The sequence below is a fragment of the Cydia amplana genome, chromosome 6, assembly GCF_948474715.1.
Source record: "Cydia amplana chromosome 6, ilCydAmpl1.1, whole genome shotgun sequence".
Lineage (NCBI taxonomy): Eukaryota > Metazoa > Arthropoda > Insecta > Lepidoptera > Tortricidae > Cydia > Cydia amplana.
The window spans coordinates 16,947,055-16,960,585 of NC_086074.1; the positions used below are offsets into that span (position 1 = coordinate 16,947,055).

The 13,531-nt window shown below is 37.5% G+C and overlaps 1 protein-coding gene across 1 annotated transcript; it reads right to left on the reverse strand.

The window, feature by feature from the left end:
* Positions 1-1,297: 1,297 nt before the first annotated feature.
* Positions 1,298-11,632, reverse strand: LOC134648956 (CD63 antigen-like). Its single transcript, XM_063503625.1, has 5 exons — positions 11,418-11,632; positions 4,973-5,161; positions 3,620-3,790; positions 2,737-2,994; positions 1,298-1,855 (listed from the first exon to the last, which is right to left on the reverse strand). Exons 1-5 carry the CDS (start codon positions 11,493-11,495, stop codon positions 1,667-1,669), a joined length of 885 nt encoding a protein of 294 aa, XP_063359695.1. The 5' UTR covers positions 11,496-11,632; the 3' UTR covers positions 1,298-1,666.
* Between the last annotated feature and the right edge of the window lie 1,899 nt (positions 11,633-13,531).

The window sequence follows — 13,531 nt, forward strand, 5'->3', positions numbered from 1 at the left end:
ACATAGTTTCACCACAAAGGGTTTAGTCTGATAAGTCATGTAAAGCCCAGATAACATATCGCTGCATTACTGCTATCAAGCTATTTTGCCAGGGTAAATTCACCTTAATTGCACTCATCTGAGATAACATAGCCTATAACTGTGTGAGTTATCACACAACACGTAGCCATAATACAATATTGCTTTCCGATGTACCTACCCACAGTAGGTATCTACTTAGAGTTAGACCAATATAAGGGTCGGTTGCACCAAACTGTTTGTCATCATTAAAGAGTTCGCTAAATTGTATTGTATGGAAAGTTTCATAGTACCTATAACTAAACTGCCGTGGCGCGCCGGGTGACGTTGATCCTGCGTTGATCAGTCTGTCAAGTGCACAGACATACAATTCGCGGGTGCAACTGGCAACTTAGTCTGCAACGATATTGATAGCACACGCAGTGCTAGTGTTATTTTAAACATCACTGACGTCACGTCAAACTTCTATGAAATTATTACGTATATATGTATAAACCAAAAATTTGCGGAACTTGACAGAGTTTAAGGCGAGGTATGCCGGGGGAAAATTTTCAGATTCTGTCAAATTACCCCATTTCACACACAAGCACACTTCACGCACACTACCTCACTTTAAGATGCAGATGAGAGCATTTTGAGTTTAGTTTTAACCACTAACCTCTTTAGAGGACCAGCCCTAGTAGCACGGTCGCATTTTTATCGTTTATCACCTTGCCTGTCACGTTCTAACAAGTATGTAAGTGCGAAAGTGAGGGGCATAGTGATAGTGGATAAAAATGGAACCGTGCTGAGCCCGCAGGAACTGTAAAAGCGTTCCATTGAAAGAAGAAAGAGAATAAATACATTGTATCTTGTTTTCCTTTTCTGTTAATGTCAAACGTGACGTACTTAAATGTAAATAATCTAATTCATTTGATTGTTGTTGAGTTGAGATACACATACTAAATAAACCGAATAAATACAGAAGTCGTCAGATGTCAGATTTACAACGTTATTTAGGTACTCTCTATTCTATACGGGTTTCGATAAGGCGCAAAATCAATTCAATGACAATTTCAATGAACTCATATGTGTATTCCGATGATGTTATTATTATATAACTTACCTTAGCTTCAATTTGTGTCTATTTAGTCATAGTAGTCACCTGCAATAATATGTTACACAACGAAAGGCCTCAATAATATCTGACACGACCTTATTTGTAGAGACATAAGAAAGTGTCACATATTCCTGATAACGATTTCCTTTGGTAGGGTCGTCACATAAAAAATAAAACCGCTTGACTAGGTAATTTATTTAATAAAAATATGTGATCATTTGTAACCTTAATTAGATTATCATTTAAATGTGTGTCTTGATAATTACGATTGAAATTATGATGTCTTCCCACAAATACTTTGGCCTCGATTCAAATTAAATTTGATTCATTTCCAATGCTGCTATCATTTCAATAGCTCATTCACAAATTATATCCTATGGCAATAGTTTAATCATAGAATAAAATGTGAATTAAGTAAAACCTTAGTTTAAAAATAGACTATTTGTTTTAGCGATATTTGTTTAAAAGGACGGAATGTTATAATTTACGCAGAAAAAAAACCTCTTTAAAAAAATATCGATAAAACAAAAGAAACTTTCCATTCAGCCATTATGCCGCGGTATCCGTCTGTCCGTAGAAAGGGACATAGACAATCGGCTTGATTTTTTCTCCGTCAGGGTTGAGTGAGGTGTGGGAGTTGATGACGCTGCTCTGGATCTCTTGACGCCTGCGCTCACGTTCGGTCTTGGCTTTGCGGATGGCGCTGCCCAGTGAGAACGAAAACACGATGCCAATCAACTGGAATTGAAAACAAAACATAATTATTCCATTATCTTATCGGAGCATAAACAGCATTTTTATAACGCCATCGGCATTTTTTTATGCATTATGGAGGTGGAGATAAAATATATACCAACGATACGATAGGGACTAATGATCAGAATAAAAAAAACAACGGGTTGCACTCCGGGAGTGCCGGCAGAAGTGAAAACTCAATGACATTGTAACAGTTTTTCGATCAGGTCACGTGTCCGTCTTACGAATTTTCAATCTGTCGAATCCGTCGATCACGTGACCTGCCGCGAGTTTAACAATTTTTCCCCATCACAAAAAGTGCACAGCGACGCTAAAGAAGTTTCCACTTCAAAAATAGCATAATACAGATATTTTCTATTGTGATTGATTCTAGTGTGATTGTAACTACATACATATGTACACATACACATGTATTATAATACATATAATCTGCATACTTAGTGCATGCAGCAACAGTGACGTCATCGAACACGGCAAAATGGTAGTCGGACCAAATTTACTCTGCATGGCATTTGCAATGACAAAATGTGGCCAGTACGGATATGATGGTGGTTCTTGTCTACGTGACAGCGTGATAAAACGGTGTCCGTCACTTTCTATCCCACGGTGTTAAACAGTGAGTTATTTTATCACGTGGATAAAGATGGATAAAGCTATCCATAATACGCCGGCTGGTCATAAAAATTTGATCCGCTATGGGATTTCTATGAAAATTTCTCGTTTATAATTACACTCTCTCACTTTGATCTATTCAAGTCGGTGCTTAGTCGGACTCAGTGCTATTCAGCGCAGCAGGTGTTAGGCACAATCATGCTAGTTTACTCTCTTTTTAAGACGGGTCCTAGTTACATATGTATACGAACCTGAATAAAAGCGATGGTCATAGCTCCAGCACCCAACAGTCCAGCGCTTTGATAAACTAGGTAGATAACCCTCGGCAGGCAGCCATTGGCGAACAACTTGGTGCACTCAGCTACAGTGACATCTTCGACCACAGTGTAGTGGGACTCGGCGCAACAGGAGTTGGGCACGGTGATGTTAGAGACGACGATTCCGGTTGCGCCCTGCGGTGGTTCGACCATATGCCAGTCGAAATACGTATCGACACCGCAGCAGTTCAGCTGGAAAGGAAAAGAGAAATTAATTATTGTAGGTCAGGTAGGTAAACCATTAGGTTCTATTGAGATGGTTTCTTGTACATCTGCGGGCTCAGCACGGCTCCATTTTTATCGTCTATCACTAAGCCCGTCACTTTCGCACTTACATACTTGTTAGAACGTGACAGGCATGGTGATAAATGATAAAAATGCGACCGTGCTACTAGGGCTGGACAAGAGATGAAGTATGATGATTTGATTTCGTTTTTGATGTTTCAGTCAATGCTGCAATGAACAAAATGGAAGGTGAGTAGAGTCATCTGTTGAAACTCCATAACAGTTTTCAGGAAAACCAACAAATTCAAGGATGTCAACTCTTGAATTCGCATTGGATACCGAGTATATCCCTATCTAATTTAAAAGTCAGTACCTAAATCCGTTCTGATTAAAATACATTTTACGTTATCAGCTTTGCCTCATTATCAATTAGCGTGACTTTTTGATTACGAGGACATTAGCAGGTAATAGACGAATGTAGTATGTTTTTACAAGTTGCACGTTCGATTGCATGAAACGACACTTACATATGATCTTAGATAGATTTCAACGACCAATTGGCACTGTTATAATTTGGCGAAGCTGTTCTCACCCTGTTCTGAATGAAGTCGAAGGCATCCGTGACCTCCTGGTTCTCGTAATAGTAGGGCATGGCGATGCGCAGGCGGTCATCCACCATGTCGATGACTTGAGAGCGGAGGCTGTAGGCGGCGATGGCCGCTGCAACCTCCAGGATGAACACCAAGCTCAGGATTACTGCAAACTGAGGAAATATACGTGTAAATAATAACTTTAGTTTAGTTAGGATATCATGGAGATTTCCAGGTGGCCTTCTGTCAAAAGTACGCTTACGTACGTTAAAAAAAACTTATAAGAAAAGTTAAAATGCTAAAAAGACACCTGACTAAAAAGCCGGCGCTACAGACGCGCGCATTGCCAATAGCATTTATAAAAAAAACAACGGGTTGCACTCAGGGAGGCAGAAGTGAAAACTCAATGACTAGTGCAAAATGCACTATGTATAATTGAGGTTAACTCCATCTAGCGTTATTTCGTCGCATTACTTGAAACCCCTAAGCACACCACGGTTAGTACTCGAGTTATATTAATACCAGTTAGAGCGGAACTCACTAGATGGTATTTAAATCAATAAAATTACATGTAACAGTTTTTCGATCAGGTCACGTGTCCGTCTTACGATCACGTGACCGTCTTACGGTCACGTGATCTCTCGCGAGTTTAACATTTTTCCCCACCTCAAAAAGTGCACGCCGCTAAAGAAGTTTTCACTTTAAAAAAAATGTTTTTGAACCCGATTCAGATAGTAAGTACGATTTGTTTTGGGTTTGAACATGTTTTGATACGACTTTGTAAATCGCTAACGCTAATAGGCGCATGCGAAATGAAGTGAAAGTCTTGCGCGAGATGTACGCCAATCATCAAGACGTTCATTACCAAAACCAAACATTTTAAATCCTTATTGAGCTCCTTTTCATTTATAATGAGTCCCTTCCTTTTCTTAAATCACAAGGTGTGTAAGGGCTCTTACCGCTACGAGTCGTAGCATTATATTAATCGTAGCGGTGCTACACTCGTAGTGGGAGCGAGTCTACGAACACACCCCCTTCTACAAATTACAAATTTTCGCTCAATATTATACCGAAGACTGTTATTGCAGACTATACTCTGACTAGGTAGGTATACCTACTATATACATGACTAAACTGTGGATTTTGGGCATGGTAACATTTATAAGGGTTTCAATAAACTAAGCGCAATTTTGCTATCACGCGAAATACCAGTTTCTTTCGTTGGTTTAATGCATCTCGTACTGGCGTAATATACCCATGTAGAGTAATTCATATCAAAACAAAATCAGAATTTAATAGTTCAAATTCTGCTTCAAGAATCGAGGACTAGAGACCAAAGAGTGAAAAATACTTACAATGTTGACCAAACACGTGCTCTCCCTCCACGCCCCAATACACCCGAACATGGAGATGAACAGCATCATGACCCCAATGACGATGACCAGCGTGGCCGGCGAGAAGAAGTGAGGGTCCAGGAAGAAGGACACGTCATGGTAGATCGCGTAGATCGTCGTGCCCACGGAGATTATGAGGGCTGATGTGATCTGAAAGGTAAGATTTTGTTTGTAGTTAATTAAGAATTACAGGTGGTCGAAAATACTCGTACATATAGCATTTTGCTATTAGTTTTAGGCCGCTCGCCCACGGCGACTTTGTAGCGTGGGCGAGCGGCCTTATAATTCGCTCAACTTCTACTGAACCAACATTAGGGACCAAAACTGCTATCAACTTTAATGTGGTTGTGTAACTTTTCGTATAATTAGTAAGTACATAATACTTATTCTAGACGTTTCCTCGTAACGAAAAGGCAGAAATTTCAGGAAAATCCCTATCTCGATGCAAATAATAGTTAGGTATCAGTAGGTATAACAACTATATACTTGACATCGTAAAGTTTTTCAATAGATAATCTCAATGTGACGCATAATTTCACAAAGCTTTGTTTTTAAACGATATCTCTTGATAACGTTCCACATAAATATGTTATCTTATCTAAACGTGTCTCGATCGATTCAGTCCCAGGTATATTTTTGTACTTTTTTTGGATAAGTAGGGAGTTATGTACATGAACTAATCTCAAACTCCGTAAGAAACTATAAGAACTGCCTTTGCTCGAGTATAACACGCCTGCAAAGCCCTAGGCGAAAGGTACGCAATGAGATCGACAGCCTAGGTTGTAGGTACTGTTAGGTTAGTGGGCGTTTTTTTTTGTTGTCCCCTACACTTTTTTTTTTCAAATTTGGGATTCTTTATGTTATTTCTACTCAGAATCACGAGCTCTTTCTATCCTAATAGGAGAAAAAAAGTGTCCCAAAATTCCCATACATTTTTCGATCTTTCCATTGCGCGACCGCCATACAAAGTCTATGAAAAATGGTGACGTAATGGAAATAAAAACCTTAGGACACTTTTTTTCTCCTATTAGGATAGAAAGAGCTCGTGATTCTGAGTAGAAATAACATAAAAAATCCCAAATTTGAAAAAAAGTGTAGGGGAACAACAAAAAAAAACGCCCTTGTGCTGCTGCTGTGGTCTGAACACTTAAGGCCCCAGTACACAATGGGCCATCGCCGGCCACTCCAAGGGACGCAGCCATGCGGTAGAATGAGATAGCAATATCACTTGCTCCCTCTAACATATAAATGAGTCCCTTGGAGTGGCCGGCGATGACCCATTGTGTGCCTTTAGATTGCGTCACGTCATAATGCGGGGTTATCCTCGAAGGCTTTACTCGACGCTAACCTTCACCTTCACGTATTTTTAGTTTAGCTTAGCAGATAATATCGAAACGATAAGATTTGATGGAAAAAAAATCCCTTTATGCATGACATTATATTACTGTTACTTACTTTAAACTAAGTATTTACGAATTTTACAATGCCCTGACAGTAAACATCATGTACCTCCTACTTTACAAAACACGATTGTAATTTACCTGATTATGCAAATAAATTAATCATCTTCCTCACGTTTGTCCCGGCATTTTTTGCCACGGCTCATGAGAGCCTGGGGTCCGCTTGGCAACTAATCCCAGGAATTGGCATAGGCACTAGTTTTTACGAAAGCGACTGCCATCTGACGACCTTCCAACCCAGAGGGTAAACTAGGCCTTATTGGGATTAGTCCGGTTTCCTCACGATAGTCCCTGGTGCAGACTTAATTATACGGCAAATGATGATGATGGAATTTCCTTTTGCAGAGTTGCTCCTTTTGACTCACAGATTGATTTAGGAAGGGGAGCCAATCGAAATTTTGATGCAAAATTTTGACTTCAGGGGGGGTGCCCCCCGAAATTTGTAAAAAATAAAGTTTTGCTATTGGGTCAAGTTTGGTATCATTTTCATGTAACTCAAGGATGCTAAATTCATTTCTGATATTTAATTTATATGGTTTCATATAAATATTTTGATAAAAATGAAAAATAAAAATTTGCTATTTTATTTTTTTCGGAATAAATGCCAAAATATTTCTTATTTTAATATAAACACTAAAAATATTTTTTTTATCAAATAGCCCTACTATTCCTCGTTATAAAAAGTATACACATGGCATATTTATTTCTAAAAAATGTGAAGTAAATAAAATAAAATGTAGACCTACTTTCGACCACAAGCTCACCGAATTATATACAACGATGTATGTTACAGCTATTAGAATTACGGCGTTTGATGAGATACCTTTTAGCATAACGAGTCCTTAGAAGCCTTAGATCATTTTAGGAAGGAGAGCCACCTTGATTTTTGGTACAGTCGGGAAAAAAAGGTTTGGGTGATTTGTCACATACAATCATATATTTATGCAAGCACCTGTTTAGGTTTCTGCAATAAGTTTGGTGACATTCTTGAGTAAATCAAAAGGAAGAAATCATTTAGGTGATTAAATCTTCAAAATACAAAATAATGTAAATATTGACTAATATTTACATTATTTTCCTCCGTATAGCTACGTCCCTTAAATCGGATTAGGTTGTGCACCGAGCATAAGCAATGTTAAAGAGTGTAAACAAGTATATAGGTAGTAAAATCTTTAAAATACGAAATAATGTAATTATTAGTCCATTTCCCTTTTTTTTTCTTTTAATTTTCTCGATAATGACACCAAACTTAATGCAGAAACCTAAACAGGTGCTTTCATAACTTTATGATTGTATGGGACAAATCACACCCCACCCTTTCATCCATACCGCACCAAAAATCAAGGTGGCTCTCCTTCCTAAAATGATGTAAGGGTTCTAAGGACTTATTATGCTAAAAGGTATCTCATCATCATCAAACGCCGTAACTCTAATAGCTGTAACACATATTGTTGTATACTATTCGGTGAACTTGTGGTCGAAAGTAGGTCTACATTATTATTTTTTTCTTCACATTGTTTAGAAATAAATATGCCATGTGTATACTTTTTGTAACGAGGAATAGTAGGGCTATTTCATGAAATTTTTATTTTTTGTGTATATATTAAAATAAGAAAATTTTTGGCATTTATTCGGAAAAAAATAAAATAGCAAATGTTTAATTTTTTTTTTTAATTATTTATATGAAACCATATAAATTAAATATCAGAAATGAATTTATCATCCTTGAGTTACACGAAAATGATACCAAACTTGACCAAATAGCAAAACTTTATTTTTTACAAATTTCGGGGGGCACCCCCCTTTGAAAGCAAAATTTTGCATCAAAAAATCGATTGGCTCCCCTTCCTAAATCAATCTGTGCGTCAAAAGGAGCAACTCTGCAAAAGGAAATTCCATCATCATCATTTGCCGTAAATCGCACTTTTTTGTCGTGTGCGCCAGGGACTACGATGTTTTCCTTCACCGAAAAGCGACTGGTAAATATCAAATGATATTTCGTACCTACATAAGTTCCGAAAAACTCATTGGTACGAGCCGGGGTTTGAACCCGCGACCACCGGATTGCAAGTCGCACCCTCTTACCGCTAGGCCACCAGCGCTTATGCAAATAAATTAAATGTAAATAAAATCCTACTTTTCTTTCATATGAATTTTGTCATGCAAGGCATGCTTGCATTGCATCTAGGTAGTTGGGATCATGTTGGGATGCAACCCGCCGTGGCCCTTAAATTCAAAAACTTAATTATAAAAAACTGCTTAAAAAGCGCTTAGATATAGAATAGCAGGTTCTACCTACTTAGAACCTTTTCAAGCATGCCAAGTGGATTGTTATCGATTTTCTCGATCAAGCGCTAGTGGCTGCATAAATAATGAGTGAAAATCCATAAATATAACTTCATACACCTTTGTAGAGGTGACCTTGCTTCGTTACGTATACGTGTTTCGTTTGTTTGTATTGGTTATTGTCTTAATTTGAATGCTGCTAATGACGGTTATTAGCAGGAATTGTGCTCTGATTGTATTTTGAGCACGTTTTAAGTGACATAAAAACATGCAACTAATAATCCCCCACCGAATGTCATCGGCATACCTAATACCTCTTCTCTTATTTCGTTGACAAATGATCCATGAATTGATTTTCCTTGTATATCTATCTAATACCTTTAAACGAGCAATTCTTGTTTATTTATATATAATATCTGGGTGACCGAGCTTCGCTCGGAAAACATAAAAAAACTCGAAAATGCGCGTTTTCTCAGAGATAAGACCTAGCTAGATCGATTTTTCGCCCCCAAAAACCCCCATATAGCAAATTTCATCGAAATCGTTAGAGCCGTTTCCGAGATCCCCGAGATTCGATGAAATTTGCTATATGGGGGTTTTTGGGGGCGAAAAATCGATCTAGCTAGGTCTTATCTCTAGGAAAACGCGCATTTTCGAGTTTTTTTATGTTTTCCGAGCGAAGCAGACCCGCCGTCTGACCTAGTGATGGGTATCTATATAGTTACTCTGCCTGTGAAACCGATAGTCTTGGGTTCTAATCCCGGTAAGGGCATTTATTAGTGTGCGGTTTTTTATATCGCTGCCAACTTTATCTAACAGTACTTAGCTGCGAGTACTAAAATATATGTACATTATGGGTAAGATGTTTTTGTTTACCAACATTACGTGTAAGGCGAAGGTCCACCTACACTGTAAAACTACGATCACGTGGCGTATTATTTTGTCTGATGTAATGGTTGAGCTCACTCATCGTTTAAGCCTGTTAGAAGGTTCTAGACGTTTGAAAGACGATTTATGGGAAGGAAGGCGAAATCATAACGCTTTATGTAAATATACAGCTATAAAATTGTTTTCCTTTTCACGAGTACCTAACTATTAGCTACTTAAATTGTATGTAGGTACATGGGGTGTCTCAGCCAGTACATTTGTCAGCTAATATTTAAGCTATTTGACCTATTTACTGATATTTTTCCTGCAAATATTGTTTACTGCCGTAATGACGTTAGTTTTACCGGTGAACTTCCTGATAAGGAACCCGTATTAGTCACTAAAATAGTGGTTGATCAAGTTTTCTTATCGTCTTCAAGTTTCGCTACTTAGGTATTATTCTTTACTGTGTTAGTTTTTCTTGTGAAACGTATTTATGTTTTTTCGCAACTGTTTTATCGATCAGGAAAATACTATTGGCCTTGTGACTTAAGGGGCCCACTCAGTTGTTCGGAGCTGTCAATTTTTTGTTCTAACTGACAGGCCGATATCGTCCGGCGGACTGTTAATCAGTGGGCCCCTTTAGGTAAGTGTGTTCCATGGCATAAACTTATTTCTAGAGTTTAGTCTATAACTAGGAACAGGAAGTTTGCAATACATATTGCCTATTGCGTAAAGAAAGGCACAAAATAGATACCTAGACTAGTTCTATACACATGATTGTGGAGATATTTTTACACACTTAGATATTGTTCTATGTACAGTCACCTGCAATAATATGTTACACAACGAAGGCCGCAAAAATATGTGACACGCTCTTATGGCTCTAGAAATAAGATCGTGTCAAATATTTTTGCGGCCTTCGAAGAGTAACATATTATTGCAGGTGACTACCCTGTAAATTGTAAATGTAGATATGTAGAGACCTTATTATGTAGATACCTATCTAAGGCAAATGTTCCTCTATTGGTCAGTATAGGTACACTGAGTTCTCGAATTTGGCAACGCGCAGGTGTTACCTTAAATCAAACAACTCATCCGCTGATGATGTGACATTTACAAATAACAGAGTAAGTATCAATATTAAAAGTGTATCTCATTATTAAGCAAACGTGAATCACAGTTAAAGATAAGATGTATTTCTTTTGTCATATTATCTTTATTCATAGGTACGTTTGCAATACAAAAATTCACACTAATTTAGAACAAAAACGTTAAACGACACGTTTATATTTAAATAACTATTGTCAACAACACACAACACAACAGTCAATTTTCTACCAGCCATTAGCGAAATCACGTGTTTCAGTAGGTTTATGTTTAGTACCTTGTCAAATTAGCATAATGCAGCAAGTAACTAAGGAATTCACCGTGAAATTAAAGCGACAAGGTAGGTACTTTAAACGGTAATGCGGCAATGGTAAAGGCATACAAATATGGCGCAGTTTTATAACATACCATAAACTACATACTATAAAATATATAGACATAATTAAAAACTAAATAATATAAACTGTAGGTACAGTTCCAATAATTACGTACCTACTTTACATCAAAATTCAAATATGGAACTTCAAGTTTATCGCTTTCCGTCAATCAAGTCAGTTTTAATTAATCTTACTGACCATCAACCTTGTGACGTCACTATGCAGCAGACACTTTTCCAAATATGAAAAAGAGCGTCTTCGCTTAGTCCCTTTCGATTATATTTTACAGCATTAAGTTGTACTTACCACAAAAATTGCCGTGACACAAAACAGCATATACTTAATGCACTTCATGCCCACTTCTAAATTAGTTTGGGCCACCATTTTGGCGCACTGTCTTACTTCACAGGTGTGCGAATAAGTACTGGCACTGAGTGTATTTGTTATCAGTTGATAAGTTATCACTGTGCTATCGGCCGTTTGGGTCGGGTTCCGACGAGCGACTAACGCGAGGAAAACGAGTGGAAATGTGGCGATCCGCGCGTTTATGGAAAATCCTTTTTATGGTATAAAAGTTGACAATAAATAGCCGTTTGTAGATATTAATGCAGTAAAGCATGAGAGGGGGAGAGTTATTTAGAACGTTTTTAAATTAATTGTCTTGTTATCGTTCGACTTAATAGTTATATATAGATACCTATGTAGATTTAAGTTCTGAAATTCCCGTTTATACGAGTAAGTAGGCGTAATTAATATGGTCGCGTTTTCCTTAGCATGACATAATTCATCTACCTAACCAAACCATTGATAGTTGACACTATATTTGCTTCCAAAAATAATATCCGATTACTTTTCAGCACTTAAATTATTAATGGGCTCGTTTGGAAATGCTTTTTTGCCTCTAGTCACGAATCGTTTACGCTAGAACCCTAAGCATAAAAAGTGACTCGCGCTTGACCAATTTTCCATGAGCCAATTAGCTATTACGTGCATGAGTTTTGTGACTTCGCTAATTTAAATGCTAAATGCATGTCATATTTGGCACTTACACACATGGTAACCAACTATTTATATGGCCGTTATATATTATGGTTTATTTTATATGGTTGTTGTGCGGTATGATAGGGTGTGGTTACTGTGGTTAGTGACCATTGAATGTCAATGAGTTGGACTCGCGGTCCTAGGGTTAATATGGACATCGCCATATTTACTTTTAGTCCAACGACGCATAAACCGTACATTACCCAATTTTTAATAATGTATTTTTTTATGGGGACCGTCAATTAAATGTCTTTATAAACCCATAGGGGTCGGATCAAAAACTAATTAAGTCCGACTCACGCTTCACTGCACATTTCTAATAGGTGTTCCTGTCATCTATAGGTAAATAACGTTCAGTTAAGTTAACGTTCAATAAAGTTCAGTCCGTAGTATTACTGGGTTTTCAGTCGGAATGGAAACCAATTTGCTCTGGTGTGCCTCAAGGTTCTCATTTGGGACCTTTGCTATTTTTACTATAGGTACGTCAATGACATCCCGAATTGCATTAAACATTCTAATTTGTTGCTATATGCGGACGATACCAAAATCTTTAGGATCATTAGAAATAAAGATGACTGTGTTAAACTACAAGACGATCTGAATAACCTTGTCACCTACTGTAGAGCTAATCACTTATTTCTAAATTTGGATAAATGTAATGTTATAACTTTCACAAAAAAGAAAAAGAAAATTGAATTTAATTATAGCCTTTTAGGTAGAACATTGAGAAGAGTTACAGAGATTCGCGATCTAGGCATTCTAATGGATAGTAACCTTACATTTGTCCCACATATTGACAACATCTTAAACAAGTCTTTTAGACAACTGGGTTTCATCTTACGGGTAGGAAAACCTTTTAAAAATCCTTTAACATACAAAATCCTATACAATAGTTTTGTCCGCAGTCACCTAGAGTTTGCATGTTCTGTCTGGAAACCATACCACGCTATTCATATTAATAGAATTGAAAGGTTACAAAAGAAATTTATTAAATCACTCGCGTTTAGGACTGGGCAAATTTATACTAATTATACGGACACATGTACTCATTTTAGGATGCAAAAGCTAAGTGACCGCCGTGATGCAGTGGACTCTGTTTTGCTTTTTAAAATTATTCACTCTGTACTAGACGCCCCTACATTGCTTCAAAAAATAGGTTTCAGAGTTCCGCGAAGACGAGAGCGCCAGTGTCGCAAAAAAGACCTTTTCTCTATCCCTCGCAGTCGGACTTGTTATGCTGGTAATGCGTTTATTAAGCGTGTTTGTAAACTATTTAATAACAATGAAAAACTCACACACGTGGATATATTTAACTGTACAACTACTTTACTGAAAAAAGCATTCACATGATATAGGTGCATAAATAATACCTAATAAGC